The following is a 25,247-nucleotide window of genomic DNA, read 5'->3' on the forward strand; positions in this document are numbered from 1 at the left end:
GGAGGCATTAGCAACAAAATGCTGACAATCATTACAGAGATGAAAGTTGGAAGGCCTGATGGAAATTACAAGTTCCTTAACTCTCAAAGTTTTGTATTTCTGTAAGCTTTAAACTGTGTATAAAAAATACAAATAATGTAATGACAAAAATTAGGTATTCGATAGATATTAATAATCAGAATAATAAAACGGCCACATGGATCGTTTCACAATCCAACCAGTGAAAAGTTTCTTCTCTAAGGAAGGTGTTCAGTTGCACACTACCCTCCTCCCCCCTACCAGGGTGTATTTTTGCACAGCTTCAAAACTGAAGAGACAGCCTGGAGTCAGCACAGAGACATCAATGGTTTAAGGGACAGGGAGTGCTTACTTGCCTGCAGCAAGGTTCTCGAGCGACACCCCACTGTGTACCTTGGAGGAGGGACAGGCCACAGCAGTAGAATTCCCCCCCAGTGGAAGGGGGAGGTTACCAGTTACAGGGTGAAGTAACTGCGACATGACCCCCTCAGCAGCCCTTTGCTCAGCTGTCACCAGCTAGGGCCTGGGGCAAGAGTACACAGGAAGGTCAGTCATGTGAGTAGGGTGTAGGTGAGGTAGACACTGGCTGACTAGGGCATGTACACAGAGCAGGGGATGTACCTGACCACAGAGAGGTTTTAAAAATATCAGTTCCAAAAGGCTGGCCATTTAACCTTCAACCCTTCAATTCTTCTAACTAGCCATCATGAACCTTTCATCCACAAATTCACTTGAACGTCTTTGGAATCTATCCCCATTCAGACTCTACTCTTCATAAGCAGAATGCAAGGTGATGGGTGCACCAGAAATTTCAAAGACTCAGATAAAGCAAAGGGGCCAAAATTATTGCTTGTAGGCAGCCACCTGGTGATTAGGACTGCAATTCGCTGAAAAGGACAAAAGATGACCGAGAAGTCCTCCCGAATCCAGAACCATAGGTAATCCAACAGCCTCCGCAAAACAAGAAAAGAGGAACCCAAGTGCAGAGACACTCCAACGCGCTTCGCCAGGTAAGCCGCGCCAAACTGCCAATCAGCGGCGACGCTGGACGTAGACGCGCTACGCTGTGACATCATAGCAAGATGGCCGCTCTCTGAAACCTTTCTTTGCTAAGCGTTTTCCCCTCGCTAATGTCAGGCTCCGAGTTACAGACTCTGCCTTTCTCCAGCAATGTTCTGTATCCGAGGCTGTGGCCGCCGGCTCGCGGTTTCCCTCACCAAACAGCACCTTGCGTCGGTCCGGTTCGGCGGTGACAGCGCGGCGCCATGGACCCCGCACTTCGACGTGGTGGTCATCGGCGGAGGACACGCAGGGACCGAAGCCGCCGCCGCCGCTGCTCGGTGCGGCTCCCGGACTCTGCTGCTCACGCACCGAGTAGACACCATCGGTGAGTGGCCCGGCGTGAGGCTTGCCGAGGGACGCACGCTGCCAGGGTCCTCCTCCTCCCCCTCCCAGTGCCTTTTCCTCCGGTTGCTCTGGTGAGAATCCTACCGAATGTTGTTTTAGCCTGACGTGTGTTTCGAGAAAAGGAAAGATATACCCATTTGAATGCAGAGTTCCAAAGAATAGCAAGGAGAGATAAGAACGCCTTCCTCGGCGATCAAAGAAATGGAGGAAAACGATAGAATGGGAAAGTGTAGAGATCTCTTCAAGAAAATTAGAGATGCCGATGAACAGGGAGGCCTGGCGTGCTGCAGTCCGTGAGGTCGCAAAGAGTCGGACATGACTGAGCGACTGAACTGACTAATTACTCTAACTAAGTAATTAGTTGGAGGAGGGTGGGGGGAGGTGCGTTGAGAAAAGAGCAAACTCTAAAAATACTGGTGATACTTTATTTCAGTGTTGCCATTTTGTGAAACCCTTTTGAAGAACGAGGCTACTTTTTAAATTGTATTTTATATTCCTACTGAATGTTTATTCCCCAGTTTTGTGGTTAGGACCCGACTGTGCTTTTTGGCACTCAACAAGCAGTGGTTGGACGGCCGTAATTTAAAGCAAGGCCGCTCTCTGGCATCATCATAGATGCCAGTTAGTACACTGTCTTGTAAATTATGCATGCCTATGTCCTTCCTCGTGCATTTTGCTTACGAGTGAACAGTAATTGAGATGTTAACTTGCTTTCTGTACTGAAATACTGTTTAGAAACAACCAGTTTATAACTGTGGAGAAATATATACTTTTGTTAACAGCGATTCTTTTGGAGAGAGGCTATATGATTACCCAAGTAAAAACCAGGTACTGCATTTCAATAATAATAATTTTAAAAGTCGAATAAACAAAGTATTATTGAACTAAGATGATCAGATAATAGTATAAGTAATGTAGTTTTGTCAAGGATAAAGGAATTCCCATCAAAACCTGTATTTATATTCTTATACCAATACAATGTGACCTAAGTTTTCTTTTTAAATAAATGGATTTCAGAGATATTTAATAGCTCTTATAAATGAGCTTAATGAGTGACAGTTCTATCTTAAAATCAAAGTCTCATTTTTTTAAGGTACTTTGATGTAGTGGAGTATGAAGTATTTATGCTTGTTCTCAGAAAGATAGCTTTGACTTAGAAGGTTAAACTTCCATAGGAATACAGAATGCAGTAATTGTCTGTATCAATTCAGTCGTATCACCTGCCATAATAAAGTCAAAGGTAGAAAATTTTTTGTTTTATTAAAAATAATACTTTTTGACAAACTGTTTTTTGCTATTCATGACAAAAGAGAAAAGCCTTTTAACACTAAACCACTCGCTGGCAAGTAGGAACAGGATTACTTTAGATCAATAAAAATTTACTCCTAAACTAAGTTTAGGTCACACTCCCAAAACACAAAGCCTCATCAGGAAGAGTGTTTACCTAAATAAATAGTGATTCTATATCAAAGGAAGGAGGACAATAATCTACCACAGCTGTCATCCTTGTTTTTACAGTAGGGACACTGAGATATAGAATATTAGACAACTTGCCAGTATCACGTGGAGCTTGTAAGTGGATACAGTAGGGACACTGAGATATAGAATATTAGACAACTTGTCAGTATCACGTGGAGCTTGTAAGTGGTAAGTATAGAAACTGAGCCAGAGCTCTGCTTCTTTCTAACCCATGCTCCTAATGACAGCACAATTCAGCTTCCCTCTGGAGACCGTGAAAACTTTTGGGGGCCTTGATGCTGGCCACAGAGGATCAGCAGATGGCATTTATGGAAGACATAATTGATTATAACTGTGAACCAGTACAAAAAAATTTCTTAAATTATGCTTGATTTAGGAAGAGTTCATGAGGTAAGGTTTTCAAAATCACATTGTAACGGAAAAGGCAGCATAATGAAGTGCTAAAAATATGTACAAGCGAAAGATTCAAAAGAAACTTCCAGCAATAGTTTGTCTTCCAAGATGCACTGAATAACTCTTGCATCCCTTTGGGACTTCAGCAGTTTTAGTGTTTGCTTCAAGTTTTTTATTTTTAATCACATGATTCTAGTCACTTGTACAGACATTTCCCTATTAAGCACGCACTATGTGTAAGATGCTCATGTATTTATTTTGTTTATGTCTGTTCTCTTTAGGTCAGATGTCCTGTAATCCTTCCTTTGGTGGCATTGGAAAGGGGCATTTAATGAGGGAAGTTGATGCCTTGGATGGCCTGTGTTCTCGAATCTGTGACCAGTCTGGTACACATTACAAAGTATTAAACCGGCGTAAGGGACCAGCTGTTTGGGGTCTAAGAGCTCAAATTGATAGGAAGCTGTATAAGCAGAACATGCAGGTAAGACCAGGGCATGAAAACAGGAAAGATTGTAGTGATTATTTAACTGATGTTTTCAACTTGCATTCTCTTTTGATAGAAAGAAATCCTGAATACACCGCTGCTTACTGTTCAGGAGGGAGCCGTAGAAGATCTCATTCTTACAGAACCAGAGCCTGCTCACAGTGGGAAACACCGTGTCAGCGGCGTGGTTTTGGGTATGCACTGCTTACAGATGATGATGACGGTATCAAACTCCACGTGAAAAGTTTATTCTGAGTAGCGTATGGAGATGTTCTGCTTATGCTAGGCAATTGTTGTGTTTTCTGTTCAAGTATGAGGGAAACTGTATAGAAAAAGTCCTATTTCTCATTTCATTTTCACCATGCAGCTCACATTCTGTACTGTCTTCTTTTGGGACTCTGTAGCCTGCATAATTGTGTATTTTCCTCTTGGTATTTCTGTGGTAATTTTTATTTTTCTTAGTTCTGACTTTAAACATTTTAAATTTATATTTTACAAGATTATTATGTATGTTTTTATTTGAGGTACATATCAATTTTTAAAATAAAATTGCACATGCACATATTTTTTACAGAAATTAAATAGAATTTAAGTTTGAATGGAAAAGCAATTTATCTCTGTTTTCTCCCTTTAAAGACTTAACCACTTTAGCCTTTTTAGCCTTCACTGCAAACGCTAATTGGAAGATGTGTGTGTGCACAGTTATTTTATGGCTTGACTGACTCTGTCCAGTCTAATGATTAGGGATTGAATTGGCCTTTTTGTTGGGGAATTCCCAAACATCTATGTCTGTTAGTCCTCAGGAGAAGAATCAGTCTTCTGCCAGAGGACTGGACTGTTAGCTTTCTAGGAACAAAGTGGTAGGAGGGGCTGCACTGGAGAAATTTATCCTTTTTTTTTTTAAATTGGAGGATAATTGCTTTACAATGTCTTATTGGTTTCTGCCATACAAAAATTTCATCATTTAAAAATACAGATATTAACTTATTTTCCCTGTTTAAATTTTATTATAGACTTATTTTTTAGAATGGGATATACATATTAATTTTTTTACCTAGAAAAAATTGAGTGTATTTGTCTTACACAATAAGAAGGACATGAGTAGACAGTCCACGTTGTATGAAAGTCCCAGCCATGTCACCAGACACCCGTGCCCCTTCCACTGGCCTGCTCTATCACCTTTGGCTGTAGCTTTCATTCCAGTGTTCATAAGACCAAAGTCACACATCCAGGTATCCATTATCATATCAGAAAGAAAAGGAAAAAGAGGAAAAGGGTAAAGACCAAAATAAAGACAGAGCAAACAAGCTGTATTTCCTTTTAAACAAGATTTCCACTTTCCTATTAATAGAAGTCTAGCCCAGCATCTTCTTGAAGTCCATTGATCAAAACTGCATCCTGATGGCCTTCTGTGGCCTCCAATTGGTGTGAGAAGATAAATATTTTTAATTGATACATTTCACCCAAGGAAAATTAGAGTTATTAGTCAAGAAAACATGTCAGTTGGATAAGGAATTACTTATATTGAGAGTGCTATCTGACATAAATATATCACCTATAATTTACATCCCACATAGGCATTGAACATATCTGGTGTTACAAGTAAAAACAATAATCAGACACTGTGGTAGCCATACAATGAAGCAATCCACAATGCAGCAATCCCTCTACTGGGCATTTACCCTGAGAAAACTTCATGATTCATAAAGACAGATGTACCCCAATGTTCATTGCAGCACTGGGTACAATAGCCAGGACACACAAGCAACCTAGATGTCCATCGACAGATGAATTGAGAAAGAAGTTGTGGTACATGTACACAATGGAATATTACTCAGGCATAAAAGGAACGAATTTGAGTCAGTTCTAGTGAGGTGGATGAACCTAGAGCCTGTTACACAGAGTGAAGTAAGTCAGAAAGAGGAAAACAAATATCATGTATTAACACATACATGTGGAATCTAGAAAAATGATACTGATGGACCTATTTGCAGGGCAGTAATAGAGACACAGACATAGACAACAGACTTGTGGACACAGCTGGGGAAGAAGAGGGTGGGACAAATTGAGAGAGTAGCATGAAAACATACATAACCATGTGTAAAATAGATAGCAAGTGGGAAGTTGCTGTGTGATACAGGGAGCTCAATCCAGTGCTCTGTGACAACCTAGAGGGATGGGATCTGATGGGGAGTTGGAGGGAAGGTTCAAGAGGGGGGGACATATGTACACATCTGACTGATTCATATAGTTGTTCTATGTCAGAAACCAACACAGCACTGTAAAGCAATTATTCTCCAATTAAAAAGAAAAAGGAAAGACAAAATGCAGAAAAGCAGAATGATATTGCTCCAACTTTACTGTGAGGAATTTGGTGGAATCAAAGAGTAAAAAGAAAATATATTGACTAGAGAAGGTGCTTTGGAATTAGACTTGTGTTCAAACTTAGCTTTGGGTTTCAGTTTCTTCACCTACAAAATTGGGAGAGGAATGTATATTTCACAAAATGAGAAAATGTGACTTGATGTTGTCATATAGTAAGGATTTAATAGATTATAATAAAATATTTAAATAATTACAGTGAATTAATAAATAATTGCAACATTATAAATGTTAATAATAATAAAAAAACATGGTAGCTGCAGCCAGCTAATGCCTAAAAAAATTTTTTTAAGAAAAAATAAATTGCCATTTACCACAGGCAATTAAAGCCAGAGGTCTGAAGAAATTTTCAATTTGCTCTACATTCCACCTGAATTTTTAAAATTCCATGTAAGTGATTTCTGATGTGGGCATCTTTTCATAGATTAGAAAGCCAACTTTCGTAAAGTTCAGGTAGTTTCCCCAAGTCCCACAGATAGAAAATATCACAGTCAAGAACTTAATCCAGGTATTTAAAAACTTAAATGTTCCTTTTGCATCATCAACAGTTTAAAGGGGATGAAAGAAGGCGGAGTGAAAAGGTGGTCTCTCTCTCATCTTGTGCTCCAGGCAGCCAGTTGCCTTCCTCAGGAGCATTCCTAGGCTCTGGTGTGGTCTTTCTGTCTGATTTTACACTTGACTTCATGCACGGGTATATGTATTCTCCCCACACACATAGCAGTAACATACTGTGCACACCTTGCTGTACTTTTTTTCTTTCAACCACTTAAGCTGTATTTGCTTTGCTTCTTGGGAGCTATGTTTCTTTCTTAAAAGTCCATGGCTTTTGTTCTGTGATTACCTTAGTAACTGCGATTTTGTAGAATACACTTAATCTTCCCTTTCTTCTGTCACTGTTTCCTGACTTCCCTGTGCTGAAGAGTTGCTACTTTTATTTTCATTTCCCTTCCTCTCTGCCTCCTTTGCTCTCCAGACTTGATGATTATATTGTTTTTATTAGGGTAGCCCTTTATCCTTTTTGAATTATTTTTACTTATTACTTAAATTAGTATCTTCAAATGCTGTCTCTTGGACCCTGTCCATATTTTATGGGCCCAACAATACAATTTAATTAACTTATTTTACTGAAGTGTAGTTGATTTACAATGTTTCAGATGTACAGCGAAGTGATATATATATATTCTTTTTCAGTCTTTTCCATTATAGCTTATTAATAATCGGTTTTTTATTGTAGTAAAATGTATATAGCATAAAGTTTGCCTTTTAGCCATTTTTAAGTATACAGTTCCACGCCATTAAGTACCCCCACAATGCTGTGCAGCTGTCACCACTCTCCATTTCTAGAACTTTTGAAATTTAGTTGAAATACTGTACCCATTAATAGTAACTCCCTTTTACCCAAAGAATTAACCTACATTTTCTTGTATGGTAGATCCATCTGTAGACAAACCTTTAAATGCAGGTTTCAACTCTTTCTCTCATCTTCAGCCCCCAGCTACATTCCTACATTTCTCACACTCAGTCCTCCAGTTTCTGAGCCTCTGCAGGGCAGATTACTTCATTGTCATCTGTATGGTCTCTTCAGATTCTTGAGTTACAGCTTTCTCCCCTCTGCTCAATCAGTTATCTTATCACTCTTCCAACCACTTTAAAAAAAAATTTATTTTATGTTAGAGTATAGTTGATTTACAATATTGTGTTAGTTTCAGGTGTACAGCAAAGTGATTCAGTTAAACATACATAATGTATATATCCATTCTTTTTTCAGGTTCTTTTCCACTGTAGGTTATAGAATATTGAGTAGAGTTTCCTGTGTTATACAGTAGGTCCTTGTTGACTATCTATTTTATATATCGTAGTGTGTATATGTTAATCCCAAATTCCTAATTTATCCATCCCCCCCAACCACTTTCTGTCTTTCAAAAATATTTGAAATTTCTCATCTTTTGACAAGTTCTTTCCCATTCTTGTGGTTCTCGTGGTTTTATATCTTTTTTGCTCCTTTATTTTCTTTTGAAATTTTAAGAAGCAGAAGAAATCATGTGAGGTGGGATCTGTTATATTTAACTAGAAGTCTAAAATTAATTAATTTAAAAAATTAACTGAGACCAGCTATTCAGTGCTGACAGGACTTTAGGAACATGTGTATCTATGATAATACATAATACTCTCCATCTCAACTTTCTTGGATTCTTCAGGTTGATAACATATAGTCTTCTTACTGATTTAAAATCTTTTAACTTTCCAAAGACAAAATTTTTCTGTAGTTCCCCTACAAAAGAGTAACATTCTAATTTGATCCATTAGATCAGTTAGAACATGAGTTTTGTTCTCTTTCCTGTCTTTTAGCGAATGGAAGTACAGTGTATGCAGAGAGTGTGGTTCTGACTACTGGGACGTTTCTGCGAGGCATGATTGTAATCGGATTGGAGATGCATCCAGCAGGACGTTTAGGGGATCAGCCTTCCATAGCGCTGGCTCAGACTCTGGAGAAGTTGGGGTTTGTAGTGGGAAGATTGAAGACTGGGACTCCGCCCCGAATTGCCAAAGAATCCATTAATTTCAGCATTCTAAACAAGCAGACACCAGATAATCCATCCATACCATTCAGCTTTATCAATCAGACAGTGTGGATTAAGGTGAGATAATTTATGAAAATCTGGCTTTAAACAGGGAATATAGGCTTTTTTTTTGGTATTCACTTTTCATCACTATTAATTAGGACACAAAAATGTGTTCTTTAAAAGGATTAGCTGATTTGGCTTCTTGGGTATTTCCCCGTAAATTCTTAAATTTTATTGCTTTGATAACTTTGCCTATTTAAACTTTTTGAAATAATTTCAGAAAAGTTGTAGGACTGTTACTTGCCCTCTCCATGTATAGAGACATAGAGACACATATTTAACATATAGAACAGTAACATACACATTTATTTTTATTCTTTTTTTCTTTTCCCGAAACATTTAAGAGTAAGTTGCAGAGGTCATGACCTTTTACCTCTAAATACCTCAGTCTGCATCTCAGCTAAGCACAAAGACATCCTCATATAACCTCAATGCAGTGATGAAATTTGGGGAATTTAACATTGACACAGTGCTGTTACTGAATATAAAATTCATAGTCAGATTTTTCTGACCACCCCAATACATTTTTTTGTCCCAACATTCTTTTTCCAATCTAGGATCATATATTGCATTTAATTGTCATTTCTTTTTAATCTGGAATAGTTCCTCAGTCTTAATAGTACTGATACTTTTGAAGATATAGGCTACTTTTACCTATCCTTGGAATTTAAAAAAGAAAAAAACAAGCTATATATTGTGTGTTTAGAATTAAGGACTAGTAGTTGACACTCCTAATTTCTGGTGAGTGTTACCCTGATGAGTGGCTATTTATTTATTTGGCCATGCTGCACACCTTGTGGGAACTTAGTTCCCCAACCAGGGATTGAACCCATGCCTCGTACAGTGGAAGTGTGGAGTCCTAACCACTAAACCATCAGGGAATTCCCTCTTTTGACATTTTTATCTTTCCTCAACACTTTGTTCTTAACTGAGTTTTAAAGTAATAGTCCCAGACATCATTTCATTCAGAAATACCTTGGTACATGTCTTTAACAAATAAGAATTTTGTAAAAATCAACCACAATACTATTATCGCACATAGCAAAACACAATTTCTTAATATCATCTGATACTCAGTGCTCAATTTTCCCTAGTATTTAATATATATATTTTATTCAAGTATAGTTGACTTACAATGTTCCAAGTGCATTCCTAGTATTTTATAGTTGTTTTATTTGAATCAAGAACTAAATGAGGTTCATACATTACATATCTTACAATAGTTCCCCTCTTTTTTACGTCTTGTATGCTGTGCTGTGCTTAGTTGCTCAGTTGTGTCTGACCCTTTGCAACCCCGTGGACTGTAGCCTGCCAGGCTCCTCTGTCCATGGTGATTCTCCTGGCAAGAATACTGGAGTGGGTTGCTATGCCCTCCTCCAGGGGATCTTCCCGACCCAGGAATCGAACCAGTGTCTCCTGCATTGCAGGTGGATTCTTTACCAGCTGAGCTATCAGGGAAGCCTCTTTTAAATCTATATGTGGAAGAAACTGAGTCATTTCTTTTCTGAAATTTCCTACATTCTAGATTTGTAGGTTTGTCTGATTTCACTGCTCTGGTGCTTTAAACATGTTCCTGCATCATCAATATTTCCTGTAAACTGTTGATCTGGAGGCTTGTGTAAATTTAGGTTCATCTTTTGGGTTGTTTTTCACAAGCATACTTCACCATTAGTATTTGGCATTATGCATAGATTTGATGTCTATACAAGTAAGTTTATATCACGTGTGGAATTTATTTGAATTAGAAGCGAACTAATAGAGAAGCAAAACAGTGTTGTGACGAGTTGCTGTGTTTTAGCCAGAAGATCAGCTGCCATGTTACTTGACTCACACTAACCCTCGAGTGGATGAGATTGTCCTTGAGAACCTTCACCTTAACTGTCACGTTAAGGAAACTACAAGAGGACCCCGGTAAGGACAAAATACCAGCACTTAATTACAGTAAGTGTCAACCCTCTTTTATTTGTTTCGTTACATTTTTAAATTCCAATGTCCTATTCTAGATACTGTCCCTCCATTGAATCAAAGGTCTTGCGTTTTCCAAACCGTGTACATCAGGTTTGGTTGGAACCTGAAGGAATGGATTCTGATCTCATCTACCCCCAAGGGTTATCTGTGACACTGCCAGCTGAATTACAGGAGAAGATGATCACATGCATCAGAGGGTTGGAGAACGCTAAAATGATTCAGCCAGGTAAAGAGAATGCCAGTTGCCCTTTGGTCTGAGCTCAGCATTGCTTAGCAGACAGTGGGGAGATTGAAGCTACAGTCATGGTGCTTAGAACCCCAGAAGACAAAACCCAGCGTCTGCACGTTTATTAATAAAATAGTCTTCACATTTGAAGAGCATTTAATGATAATCTTTGCATCTCTGCCCCGAGGCAGACCCAGCGCCGTTTTTGATTATCTTGTGCCATCTGTTCTCTGGCCAGGCTACGGTGTTCAGTATGATTACTTGGACCCCCGGCAGATCTCTCCTTCTCTCGAGACTCATTTGGTGCAGCGGCTCTTCTTTGCTGGACAGATAAATGGCACTACTGGTTACGAGGAAGCTGCAGCTCAAGTAAGAAGTGGTTCAAATGTTACTGTAAACAGAAAAGGACTATTTAACTGGTGTTCCTCCTCTTGACATCTGTCATGATTGCTATATAGGGCTTAGATACAACTCATAACTGTAATAGAAAACTGACTTCTATTTCAGGACATATGGGGGTGGCTTCTGTATACAACAGGATTTTTAAAACACTATGTCTTTGTTACTCTTTTCTGAGCTCCTAGAGCCAATTGCATATTTTGATTAGATTTTTGTATTGCTTCTGAAATGTCAAAAAAGAAAATTTAGTTCTTTTAACCTAACCTAACTTTGTTGAAAATTACCCTGTTATTACTCCTGTTTAAACAGAAAGTTATGTTATTTTTACTTGTAAGTGGGAAAAGGCTAAAAAAGTCTTACATGTGGATTTTTTTTTTTTTAAAGATGAGCTACCTGGTTTATCAAGAATATTAGATATTTTTGAAAACAATGAATTATAGCATTCTAAAGTGGTACATTACCCATATTCTGTTTGTGAATATGAACCACATTTTTTGTCTCTGTTGTGTCCCTTCTGGGCAGGCCTGCTTCCTTACTGCCTGAACCATTTTTTCCAGGTAGTATCTGAATAGGATAGCTCTTTGTTCAGTTCATAATGGCCTTTTAAACAGTTCAGTCTTCTTGTAGGGCGTGATAGCTGGAATCAATGCAAGTCTTCGGGTCAGACACAAGCCTCCTTTTGTCGTTAGCCGAACAGAAGGTTACATAGGAGTCTTGATTGATGACCTCACCGCACTGGGCACCAGCGAACCATACCGCATGTTTACCAGCCGAGCTGAGTTCCGTTTGTCACTGCGTCCTGATAACGCCGACAGCAGGCTCACATTCCGAGGTAACTCATACACTGAGGCCTGCAACCAGACGTTCTCTCCTCTAAGACCTCTGTCATTATAATCTCCCCCTCCCCTTTCTAGGGTACAAGGAAGCTGGTTGTGTGTCCCAACAACGATATGAAAGAGCTTCTTGGATGAAATCTTCTTTAGAAGAAGGCATTTCTATGCTAAAATCCATTGAGTTTTTAAGTACTAAATGGAAAAACTTAATTCCAGAGGCTTCTATAAGTAGTGGTAAAAGTCTGCCTCTCAGGTATGCATTTTTTGTATAAACTTTCTTTTTATATAAAAACGGAGTCATCTCAGAGAGATATTACCTACAGGTTCCCTACCTACACATTTTAAACGAATGCAGCTGTTATGTGTGCTTCTTTTCAAAATTTTGTAGACATAACTTATCTCCTTACTCACTAATGACAATATATATGATTCTAGATTATTTTTTATTTTATTTCTCTGGGGCTCCCATTGAGTTCTGCCTTTCCTAAGATTTAGAGGGCATAAACCAAGAAATAGCATAATCTGGTTTCTTTTTTAGGCATTGAACAATTGGAATGGTCTCATCTTGCCTGTGAGCCATAGCAGGGAAACTTTGATTAAGCAGTGTTACCAATTCTTAAAGAGTTCCTTGCTACATTTTAGGAGTTTTTTTTGTCCGTGTTTTTACCATTCTGGTTGTATGCACTCAAAGTCTAAACGACATTAATAGAGAGCTTTTTTGATTCAGAGATACATTTCTGAAAACCTCATGTAATTCAAAATTTGCATCAGTCACCACTGATTTTTCCCATTTAAAAAATGTAAGCTAACGGAGGGGGGTACGGTTTAGAAGGTATAAATCTACAATCATTATGTCTTAGAAGCACACATGCTGACTTGATCTTGCTGCTGTGTCTCCAGTATGTTTTTTGTTTATAGTTTTCTCCTTTTTCTCAGTCCCTGTTTTGCTTGTGAGGAAATTTGTAGACTTAATGGTATATTCATTTTAATGCCACTTTTTATCATCCACGATCTCTCCAAGTGCTCTGTCCTTAACTAACAGCCAGATATAACATGTCTTTGACTTTCATCTCATCACAGTGTTTTTTGTTTACAATTTGTGTTCCCAAATTTTCATTTTCATGGGAATTTCCCAAAGCACTGGCACTACTGTTAGAGGATAGTAAGCAGTTTTTAATTATAGTAACAGTAAATAATGGGCTTCCCAGGTGGCACTAGTGGTAAAGCACCCACCTGCCAGTGCAGGAGACATAAGAGATGTGGGTTCGATCCCTAGGTCAGAAAGACCCCCTGGAGAAGGACATGGCAACCCACTCCAGTATTTTTGCCTGGAGAATCCCATGGAGAGAGGAGCCTGGTGGGCTACAATCCAGAGGGTAGTAAAGAGTCAGACATGACTGAAGCGACTTAGCAACAATAAAGAATCTGCATGGTTGTCACCCAAACCATGGGGTCTCATTCACAGGAAAGACAGCTTGGTTCACAGATAAGGGTGACAGATTGATTTGCTTACCAGCTAAGTGGTACTGAGAGATGTTAGTAGCATAAGCATAGTTTTATATTTCACTCTGTTGTCCAGCTATTTGTTTAAATTTAAGAGGGTTTATTATTATTTCAAACTTCGCAGAAGAATTTATAGGATTATGCTTCATTTAGGTCAAATATTGCACTATGTTAGATTTTATATCATTAGAATTTGCATTCAATGTGACTAATGTGGATTGAGGTCATAGTGAGAGCAAGGGAAGTGATTGTTTTCAACACAGTTTAGAAGGCTAATTGATGAATAAAAATATGAACAAGGAGGGGGCTGTCAGTTTTATATTTTTGCTTAATCCCAAGAGTAGCCATTTTGTTAAGGTAACTTTTTTTTAAACAGTAATTTGACCAAATGCTTTTATTGTTAATTCAGGTGTCTTTCCTTTCAGAAAGAAACAGCAGCCTCATCCTCCTGTTTAATTTTGGTAGAATATTTATAGTCTAGTGTTGAGCCTCCCTAAAAGAACTCACTTGATCAATTCCTTGATATATAAAGCTAGAAAGATAGAAAGGTGGTCCAAGGACATGTGTCGTATCTGCTGCACACATAGCAAGCTGTGAGCCAGGCACTGAGAAATAGAACTGGACTTCGAGCTCTCATTTTGACAAAAGAGATCCACAGAGCATATGCACACACATTTCCTGTCAGGATCATGGGGAAGCGCACTGATGTGTCAGGTAGCATGGAAACTGTCTCTTGTGAGTGTGCTAACTTGTCCATCTGTGGCAGCCCTCTGTACTCTGAGGCTTAGGCTTCATTCAAAGCTGGTCTTGAAGTTTGGACCTGCAAACAGCTCCAAACCTTCTAGACAAATTGTGTAAAAGCTTTTAAAAGATGTATTTATTTTTGGCTGCTCTGGGTCTTCATTGCTGCCCATGGGCTTTCTCTAGTTGCAGCAAGTGGGAGCTGCTCTTCACTGCGGTACCGGGGTGTCTCATTGCAGTGGCTTCTCCTGTCCTGGAGCACAGGCTTCAGTAGTTGCAGCTGGTAGGCTCTAGAGTGCTGGGTCCGTAGTTGTGGCCCACGGGCTTAGTTGCCGGGCGACATGTGGGATCCTCCCAGATCAGGGATCAAACCCACGTCCCCTGCATTGGCAGGTAGATTCTTAACCACTGAACAACCAGGGAACCCTAAGACCTTTTTAAAAGTTAAATGGTCATAGGCTTTTCTTTGAGGTCACCATCCTGTAAGATTCCTAAGGTAGCTCTTTTTTTGGTTAGTCATTAGGAGGTGTGTTCCTGTATGTTCTGTAATTTTTTTGTTTTATTTTTGGCTGCCCTGGGTCTTCATTGCTACATACAAGCTCTCTCTAGTTGTGGCTGGTGCAGGCTGCTCTCGAGTTGCAGAGAGAGCATGGGCTTCTCGTTGTGATGGCTTCTCATGTTGCAGAGCCCCAGTTTCAAGGCGAGTGAGCTCTGTAGTTCTGGCACACAGGCTTAGTTGCCGCATAGCATGTGGAATCTCCCCAGACCAGGGATTGAACCCATGTTCCCTGCATTGGCAGGTGGATTCCTAACCACTGAGCAACCAGGGAAGTCTTGTTCTATAATTTCTGAAAGGACAATCCCTTTTCTTTTGGAGTTTAGGGTTATTTGGTTTCATTGTATCAACAGCTTATGTGATGAGACTTCTGAAATTAATTGACGTAATTCATCTTGTGGAGTACAACAGAGTTGACAGCTCCTTGTGGGAAGAGGTGTCTGGCCTTTCCTAGACTGTCTGAGATAAGAGAGGCCTCTGCAGAGGGTGTGACAGATGACTGTGGTGATAGAATGTGCTGTAAAAAGAAAAAAACCAAATGCATCCGGGAGGCCTGAAAGGACTTGGGACCCTGGGATGGGCAGATTTGACTTTCTTTTGACTTGATAATTAATTGGTTTAATTGATTTGGGGTGGACAGAGTTGATCAAAAAAGCGATCTCCTGAAAGAGGGAAAGGGCAAAGTCAATAATATAGTGTAGTGTAGGGATAGTGTATATGTCAGTGAAACCTTACGAGAACCAAGCAAGGTGAGAAGGAAACTGCAGGGTATTTTCCAGTCTTGGAACAAACAGGAGATCTCCTTTAGTTGGTTCTGAGCATGCGTGCAGAATCATGACACATTCTCAGGACGTGGGCTTAACATGACTTAGATGTAAATTCTTAGGGAGTTCAATCACACCCTTGTTTTCAGAGGATATTCTGTCCTAAAAGGAAAGCTCCAGAGGACAAGTGGATTGTTGTAGTACCACTTTACCAACTTCTTAGCCCTCTCGATAAAGGAAAGGAGTTGAAAATCACATGCTCTCTTTCAAAAAAATTGCTGAGGAAGGAACACTTTCAAACTCATTCTGTGAAGCCGCCATCACCCAGATAACAAAACCAGACAAAGACATCACAAAAAAAGAAAATTACAGGCTAATATTACTGATAAACATAGACGCAAAAATCCTCAACAAAATTCTAACAGAATTCAGCAACATGTAAAAAAGATCAGAAAGGGATTGGCGGGGGATAAAAAAAAAAGATCATACACCATGATCAAGTCGGGTTTATCCCAGGGATGCAAGGATTCTTTAATATATGCAGATCAATCAATGTGATACACCATATCAACAAATTGAAAGATAAAATCCATATGATAATAGATGCAGAAAAGGCTTTCGACAGAATTCAGCGTGAGAATCACATGCTGATCTTGAGGTCCTACTGTGCTGCAGATGCTGCTGTGTTTGCTCAGTGTACTTGGGGAAAATTAGAAATATATTGATATTCTTTATTCTGAGATTTGGCATTATTTTCAAAGAATTTTGTTCTTAATCTGCCTGATATGATATGAACCCTGTGTTAATGAAACTTTTGTGTGTTTGTAGAGCTCTTGATGTTCTGAAGTATGAGGAGGTTGACATGGCACTGTTGGCCAGGGCTGTTCCAGAGCCCTTGAAGAAGTACACCCAGTGTAGAGAGCTGGCCGAAAGACTGAAAATAGAAGGTAGAAAATTTTTTACTTAGGACGTCTGTATGCTCTCTTCTTTGTGCAAATAATGAATGAATTTCAGATACACAGAGAACTCTATGTCAAGAGGAGCTGTTATTACCATAAGACCAGCATCGTCTTAGGCTCTGACCACTCAGTAGGTTTCCCAGGTAGCATTGTAACACATCGGAATGTGTTAGGAATGCACAATCTCAGGCTCCACCCCAGACCCACTGAGTGAGCATTTGCATTTTAACAAGATCCCTAGGTGATCTGTGTGTATATTTCATGTTGGGAAGTGCCACTGTAGAGCTCTCCTTTAAAAAAAAAAAATTTTTTTTTCCTTTTGAACCTTTTTTTAAATGTTCTAATAATGAAGAAAATAATGCTATCTTTGGCTTTGATGATATGTTATAATACTCTTCCATTAACAAAGACTTATTTTGTATCAGGCAAAGAAGTTCACAGTCTGCCCCTGTATATTATAACATTTGGCTGCTCTCATACTCTTGGTCAATATATTGACCATCAAAGTCACCTGTGACTTTTGGAGTTGTACTGCAATTTTAAATTTTTTCTTTATAAAAAAAAATTCAGGACTTCCCTGGTGATTAAGACTCCATACTCCAAATGCAGGGGGCACAGGTTTGATCCTCAGTCAGGGAAGAGCCCACATGCCAAAAAAAAAAAAAAAAAAATTCAAACAGAAATACTGATAATAGCATTAACTTCTGCATTGTGATAGAAGATTTTTTTTCCTCCACTGAAAGATTGTGTGGAGAAAAAGTCAGGGAACAGAATGAGATGGGAGAGAAGGGTAGGAAAAGCAGGATGAAGGTGGACTGTTCAAACAGCAAAGAACTTCAAGCTCCTTGGGGACCAGCAAAGATGGTAAGAATGCTGCAGTCCTTCTAGCAGTAACATTTTCTTTCAGTTCCAGAGAGGTCTGTCACCTTGCTATGCTTTGACTGCTTATATAGGATGACCCAAAGGCTACCTATTATTCTTCCAAATGACCATGCCCTGGTCATTTGCTAATGTGTAAGAAGTATTGTTAACCTTATATCTCAACATCATGATCTTTCTATTGAGTAAAAGTTACTTTATTGAACATTTAGGCCTTTAGCATCTGGGAAAAGGTGATTAAACTCTGTATTCTAAACTTAGTTTGCAGTTTCACCGTGTCCAATAAATTGTCCAAAATAATTATCTTCAACTTGTTTATAGGAAACACTGACTTCAGCCATGGAGTAGCTACTGTTTTGCCTGTTCTTTAACACTGACCCATGGCTTAAAAGAAACCACACTAGATTAAAATATAGCATATTATCAGTAGTTTTCAAATCACTACCTAGATCCTCCACTAGATAAGTTTTTTCTTTTTTCTTTTTTTTTTAATGTGGACTGTTTTAAAAATCTGTTGAATTTATTACAGTATTGCTTCTGTTTTATGTTTTGGTTTTTTTGGCCCTGAGGCATGTGTGATCTTAGCCCCCTGACCAGGGATCAAGCTCACCCCTTGAATTGGAAGGTGAAGTCTTAACCACTGGACTGCCAGGGAAGTCCTTAGACAAGTTTCTTGAAGGCAGAAATCAGTTTCAGATTGTTCTTTGTACTGTCTCTCATGTTTTGCTATACATATTTGAAAAATTAAATGTATCTTTAATACATACATTATTTATATTCTATGATCCTATAGTCTATTCCTAGTTTTAAAATTTCATTACAGTTTGTCATGCTGATGTGTTATTTCATTTGATACTTAAAAAGTGTCATGTGAAGGATAGCTACTAGCATTATGTGTTAATTTACAGATAGTCATAACTTGCCCAGGGTCACACAGTTGGGGAGTGGCAGAATTGGGCTTTGAACCTAGTATATCTTGTCTACAAGGCCTTTGCACCTCACAGCTCTCCTTTGTTGTCAAAAAGACCATCATAAGTCCTCTGGGTCAGTCCATAACATTTCAAGACAAGGCAGCTGAGGCGCAGAAGTATCATGTGTTCATTGTCAGAGGGCAGTTTATTGGTAGAGCCAGGCTCAGAGCTGAAATATTCTGGCTTCCAGTCAAGTGATGGAAGCAGAAGCTGCCAAAACCTCTAGGGAAGACTTGCTTTTCTTAAACAGGACGGAATGACTGCCTCAATATAGGTTTTAAAACAGGTCTTGAATTTCTTTTTCTAAGAATGGAATGCTTTAATTAGAAAATAATTGCTGAATTGTCTTTCTAAGTTCACTCTGAATAAAACTTCAGTTAATTTATTTAAATTATATGTTATCATCCAAGAATATATACTTTTAACAATTATAGCTTTATTTGAAAACCGTCTTCTTGGAGAAACACCTTATCTGTAGGACTTCAAACCTATAGCGTGTTGAAGAAAGTGTTCCACCAAAATTTGCATTGAGAAAGAAAGCAATTTTTTTTTTACTAAAAATTTTCTAGATTTTTTAAATGAGAAGGACATGAAATAAACTACCAGAGAGCTAGTCCCTCTCTTTATTTTAATCTCAGTCTCCTCTTCTGCGAAAGGGAACACCTACCCCAGCTGTCGTGGACTGAGATCATGTATGCAAATTGCTACTGCTACTGCTAAGTCGCTTCAGTCATGTCCGACTCTTTGCGACCCCATAGACGGCAGCACACCAGGCTCCACCGTCCTTGGGATTCTCCAGGCAAGAACACTGGAGTGGGTTGCCATTTCCTTCTCCAGTGCATGAAAGGGAAAAGTGAAAGTGAAGTCTCTCAGTCGTGTCCGACTCTTAGCGACCCCATGGACTGTGGCCTACCAGGCTCCTCCGTCCATGGGATTTTCCAGGCAAGAGTACTGGAGTGGGATGCCATTGCCTTCTCCGCATGTATGCAAAAGCTCTCTGTAAATTGTAAAAAGCTAGAAACATGTAGGTTGTTAATGTTATCTAAGTGTCACAACATAATTAATTTTGTTCACCAGCCACTTATGAATCAGTATTGTTCCATCAGCAACAAGAAATAAAGGAAGTTCAGCGAGATGAAGCTCTCCAACTTCCAAAGGACCTAGATTATTTGACTCTCAAGGATATATCTTTGTCCTGTGAAGTTCGAGAGAAGCTCCATTTCAGTCGCCCACAGACGGTAAGAAAATAGACAGTGGATAGGAACAGATCATAAAGAGCCAATGCTTTAATTTCTACAATATTGTAAAGTAATTAGCCTCCAATTAAAATAAATAAATACATATTAAAAAAAGAATTAAAACAATTAAAAAAAAACTGAATTTGTAGTGGCCATATAACTAAGGTTTTATTTCATCATAAAAAGCTTAACCTTATTTTCATATTCTCTTTATATGACAGGTGTCATTATATTTTTTATGAGAGATAAAAAAAAGCTTAAATATCTGGAAGTTCAGAATTGGGTTGATTATAATTATCTAGCCATGTGCATACTTGTTGATATGCATGACTTTACTTTAGGTTAAAATAGAATATATGTCAGTGGTTTTCAGATTACTGCTTAGATCCCTCCAAGGAGTTCCATAGTGTTGCCTTGGGAGCCAGTAGGAGAAAGTAGAGGGGCAAAGAGGTCCCCCACCCATGATACTGCCTGTGTCTGTGTGTGATTTGCATTTGCATGAGTACATGGGCACCACGCTGTACACATCTGTTAAAAACTTTGCAGCGTACAGTATTGAATTTGCAATAACAAATATTTAAAGACTTGTAGGCTGTATTTATTGATTCTGAGATACATTTTTAACATCTCTGAGTTGTAGCTTAAAAATCAATGGTGTATCATAGTTTAATGGGCATTGGGTTGGGTTTTTTTTTATTTTTTTCAGTGGTTCATAAAATAAAGGGGCATTTAACAAAACCATGACCTGCAAAAATATTTGGAAAGTTTTTAAAAGAGGAGTGATTTCATCAGCTAACATGGTATTCTTAGTCATAGTCATCATGGAAAGCAGCAGAGAGGCCTTAAGTTTTATAGCTGTATCTTACTCATTTTGGGTTATGTTTTTGTGGATAGTCATAGGCTGCACTGCCCAATATGATAGCCGCTAACCAAATGCAACCATTTACAGTAATTAAAATGAAATAAAGTTAAAAATTCAACTCCTCAGTCTTACTAGCCACATTTCAGATGCTCAGTAGCTACAAAAGGCTATTGGCTACCATATTGGACAGTGCATTTTTACACTGCCAATGTTATAGAAATTTTCCATTATCACAGAAAGTTCAATTGCATTGTACTGGTCATCGGAGTTCACCTCTTATCCAAAATTCTATAACACCAAAAGCTCTGACAAATGTTTGCTATAGAGTCATTTGGTGGCAAAACAGACCTGAACTGATATAAGGTCTTTATACCACTTGGAGTGAATAATTCATACATTTCACTGCAAAAATATACCATAGAAATATTACTGAGATTAGTCATAGGGTGCTGATCAACACATTGCTAGTGATGTTAGTTTAGTTTAACGAAAAGAAAAGGTTAGGTACTCTAACATCTGTTAGTTTACATGATCTTAGACAAGTCATTTTAATGTCTCTGAGTCTCAGTTTCCCCTGTTTTTAAACTAAAGATATTAATTATGATCCCATTTCTTTTATCTACTTTCTAAAGTTATTTTGACAATATATTAAGATGAAGTTTTGAAAATGTTTTATAAACTATAGCATACAGATCGTTATCAGGAGGAAAATAAATTTGCTTCTAACTGACATGGCTCATTTATGTGTCTCTTGTGGTTTTAATTCCTAGATTGGGGCTGCCAGTCGTATACCTGGAGTGACAGCTGCTGCCATCGTCAACCTGCTCAGATTTGTGAAGACCACTCAGCAAAGACAGGCAGCTATGAACAGATTGCCCAAAACTGATCAACAGTTATGTGATACAGACAGACTTGAAGAGCATCAGTTATAGCTTTCTATTCATAGAAGACTCTTAATCTGAAGGAGAGTGTAGACAGGAGATAAGTATTTATATTTAGCACCTGTTAAAATAACTTTATTAGGTTTTGTGGCTTTGTCATTAATTTATAAATAGGTTATAATTCTGCTTTTTTGTATATCTGAAAAAATAGTTATAAAGTCAATTTATACTCTTTGTTTCAGGTGTTCTAATACAGCACACCTATTAATATAAGTTTGGGCAGTGTTCATCAAAGAGAAATACAGTGGAACTAAAACTGAACCTGAAAAAAAAAATTCCAGCTTGTGGATTTGCCTACTCATGAGGACAAATTACCGGGAATTCCCTGATTGCCCAGTGGTTAGAACTCCGCACTTCTACTGCAGAGGACCCAGGTTGGAACCCTGGTCAGGGAACTAAGATCTGCGTGGCATGGCCAGAAATAAATCATAAGAGCTTTGTCCATTAAAGGTACCAAAGTAAAAGTCTTATCTTTCAACTAGTTTTGAAAGTTGGCAGGCTTCTGCTTAGTTATGTTATTTCAAAGCCCTCAAATTCTAAGGCTAAAAATTTGAAACTATACAAAATCATTCACAATCATTCAGCTTATTTCCAGCATTGGGCTGCAGCATGGTGACTAAAGTTCCCCTATTGAAAGTCAGAATTGACAGAAAAATCTGAATGGCGCTGGTACTCTCCAGTACTTCTGTGATACGTGATTACAAGGGTTAGGGGGGTGACCAGCCGGGTCTTTGACTAGCTCCTCAGACACCTTGACCTTTCTTCACTGACTAGAGGATGAATGTAGCCAAGTGGACAAGAGGACCCTACTTATCCTTGACCCTACTTAGACCTTTCCTTCAGTTCGGGGAGAAGCTTCCATGTCAGCCTCAAGCCAAAGCAGGTATCTCAGACACTTCTAAGTGCCCTGAAATCACTTTGGTTACAGATCTATGATGTGTTAAGCATGATTATGGATGTGGGGCAAATATCTTCTTGCTATAATCATATGTAGCCTCTTGGATGTAGCTCGGTTTCCATGGGTTTCATCTAATTTTGCCTTTCCATAACGCAGTCCAGGAGCAGTAGCTAGTAAAAAGCATTGGGTTGGCCAAAAACTTTGTTCAGAAGATGTTACGGAATACCTCGAGTGAACTTTTTGGCCAACCCAATATATGTAATGCTGGATGTTTTAGCAGTGATGAATTCTTTTTGATACTTGATTTAGTAATTTCAATAAGTGGTAACTTTTAGTTACTATGGCCATTCCTAGGCAGAATTCTTAACACAGAGGCATATTGAGTACAGTTCTGTATGGTGTTTTTAAAAGAGGGTCTTTTGTACTACTTGGTTACCACTAGGGGGGAACCATTGATTGTAAACTTTTCTTTTTCTGGCTAATTGCAGGAGTAAAAGCAGTGAATGGGGTGCTTATTGAATGGAATATAGCAAAAATTTATTTTGAGGAAATAAAAAATTCCTAAATGCTTTGGAAGTTTCTCACCAGCTGTAATTTGGGCCTAGTGACACTACATATAAAGAAGCTTGGGTTTTATAATGTGATTCTACTACAGTAGTAACTATCTTACTGAAAAATGTTTGGTAGAAAACATATGTTTTAGGTTCCGCATTTAGTTGAGGGTATGAAACCTCTTTAAATCCACAAAATATGTTGTTATATATATTATACAAAATTATCTTACTTAACAGAATATTTCAGAATAGCCTACCTCCTGGTGCTGCTAGCCAGAAATGCTACAGACTATGATACCCTGGGAAACATCAGCTGAAAATGTAATCTTAGTCCATTTACTCCATGGAAATCCCCCAACAATGACAACAGTCAGCATTCAACAGAAGTTGGCCTTATGATTTCCTCCACCCACCACAGACCACATAGCCTGGTAGTTTGAAAAGCTAGGCACATTTCAACAGGAACACCAGAATTAAAATGAGGAAATGAGGGACTTCCCTGGTGGTCCAGTTGTTAAGAATCTGTGCTTTCAGTGCAGGGGACACGGGTTCGGTCCCTGGTCAGGGAACTAAGATGTTATGAGCCACACTGAGTGGCCAAAAAAAGAAATGACTAAGAAACACTAAGTATTTGTCAAAGTGGTTGAGGAGGGAGGGAATATGAAGATAAGGACCCACGCTAAATTAAATCATCACAGCCTTGAATTACAAGTTACCTTATAGACAAGTGTTTGAATTTTATTACTGATTGTTTTAAACTGTTTTGTCATTTTTGAGTTTCAGCTTCCATTGGAATAGCCATGACTTTTCCCCTTCAGAAATTTCAACTCCTAGAAGAATGCCCTGCTCAGGAGAAGTGGTCAGAAGTACCAGGAAAGCCACCAACAGACTAGGGGTTCCTACAGAGTTGGCAAAGCTGCTTACGCTAGAAGGTACACAGTATCGATAAACTTTCCCCAGGCTCCCTCTTCACAATCTTCTCTTGTTGCACTTACCTCATCCACCTTAATTCTTAATACCTGTCTTACTTTAATTTATTCTTATTAACATATAAATGTTAACATATCAGTGCAGGCAGTGCCATGGTTGTAGACAGAACATGTTTTTTGAATAAATGAAAAAATAGTACTAAAGGCAAGAGATGGCAAAACTAAAACTTAACTGAATAATTAAATGGGATAAAAAGATTTATAACATGTTAAGAACTTCATACTTAAGCGTTTGCCTTTCTCTCTCTCTCTTCTGTCTTCACATTCTCTTCAGTTTCATATCCTTTATCTTGCTGTACTCTTATCCCTGCTTTTCCCTGCTCCTGATATGATACTAAAGCCTAGTTTTTATATTCAAGCCATTTTATTCAATCAGAAAGTATTTCCTAATTTAAAAGCCAGATTAATGATGCAATTGAGGAAATTCCCTGGCAGTCCAGTGGTTAGGACACAGTGCTTTCATTGTCAGGGCCTGGGTTTGAACCCTAGTTGGGGAACTAAGATCCCATAAGCCACATGGTACAGCAAAACAGTAATAAACATTTAAAAGAAAATTAAAATGGGCAAAAGGCTTGAATAGACATAGCTCCAAAGAAGATATGCAAATGGCCAATAACCCTGTGAAAAGATGCTCAACATCCCTAGTCATTAGGAAAGTGCAAATCAAAACCACAGTGAGGGACTCCCTAGACTGTCCAGTGTCCAGACTTCAAGCTTACACTGTAGGGGCATGGTTTCTATCCCTGGTCAGGGAACTAAGATTCTAAATGCTGCACAGTGTGGCCAAAAATAAGAGAGATACCATTTCACACCTGTCAGGATGGCTGTTAACAATCAGGAAATAACAAATGTTGGGACTTCTGTGGTGGTCCAGTGACTAAAACTGCACTCCAATGAAGGGAGCGTGGGTTCGATCCTGGTGGGGGACCCGGATCCCACACCCTGCAACTAAAGATCCCTGGTGGCACAACAAAGATCCAAGATCCAGCATGCCACAACTAAGACCCAGTGCAGCAAAATAAATACATAATATATCTTTAAAAAAGAAAACAACAAATGTTGAGAACACTGTGGAAAAATTGGAACACTTAGAACTGCTGGTGAAAGTGTAAAATGGTGTAGCCAGTTTGGAAAACAAGAGTGACAGTTCCTCTTAGAAGTAGAGTTACCGTATGATCC

At 38.7% G+C, this 25,247-nt stretch overlaps 1 protein-coding gene across 6 annotated transcripts; it reads left to right on the forward strand.

Moving 5' to 3' along the window:
* Positions 1 to 1,092: 1,092 nt before the first annotated feature.
* MTO1 (mitochondrial tRNA translation optimization 1) lies at positions 1,093 to 23,096 on the forward strand. 6 transcript variants are annotated; one of them, XR_014065406.1, is made up of 13 exons: positions 1,093 to 1,496; positions 3,579 to 3,778; positions 3,858 to 3,975; positions 8,513 to 8,802; positions 10,586 to 10,698; positions 10,791 to 10,981; positions 11,220 to 11,350; positions 12,008 to 12,212; positions 12,295 to 12,466; positions 16,606 to 16,724; positions 19,664 to 19,824; positions 21,457 to 21,671; positions 21,810 to 23,096. XR_014065406.1 is itself a non-coding variant. In XM_081530091.1 (12 exons), the coding sequence occupies exons 2-12, from the start codon at positions 3,584 to 3,586 to the stop codon at positions 21,616 to 21,618; spliced, it is 1,857 nt and encodes a 618-aa protein (XP_081386217.1). In that variant the 5' UTR covers positions 1,093 to 1,496; positions 3,579 to 3,583; the 3' UTR covers positions 21,619 to 23,096. The 6 variants fall into 6 exon arrangements, 3 of the variants coding, with proteins under 3 accessions (XP_081386217.1, XP_081386215.1, XP_081386216.1); XR_014065405.1 differs by having other exon boundaries at positions 1,093 to 1,405; XR_014065407.1 differs by having other exon boundaries at positions 1,093 to 1,405; positions 19,693 to 19,824; positions 21,457 to 23,096.
* The last annotated feature ends 2,151 nt before the right edge of the window (positions 23,097 to 25,247 follow it).

This window comes from Giraffa tippelskirchi, chromosome 9, assembly GCF_054371585.1.
Source record: "Giraffa tippelskirchi isolate mGirTip1 chromosome 9, T2T-mGirTip1v1.2.pri, whole genome shotgun sequence".
Taxonomy (NCBI): domain Eukaryota; kingdom Metazoa; phylum Chordata; class Mammalia; order Artiodactyla; family Giraffidae; genus Giraffa; species Giraffa tippelskirchi.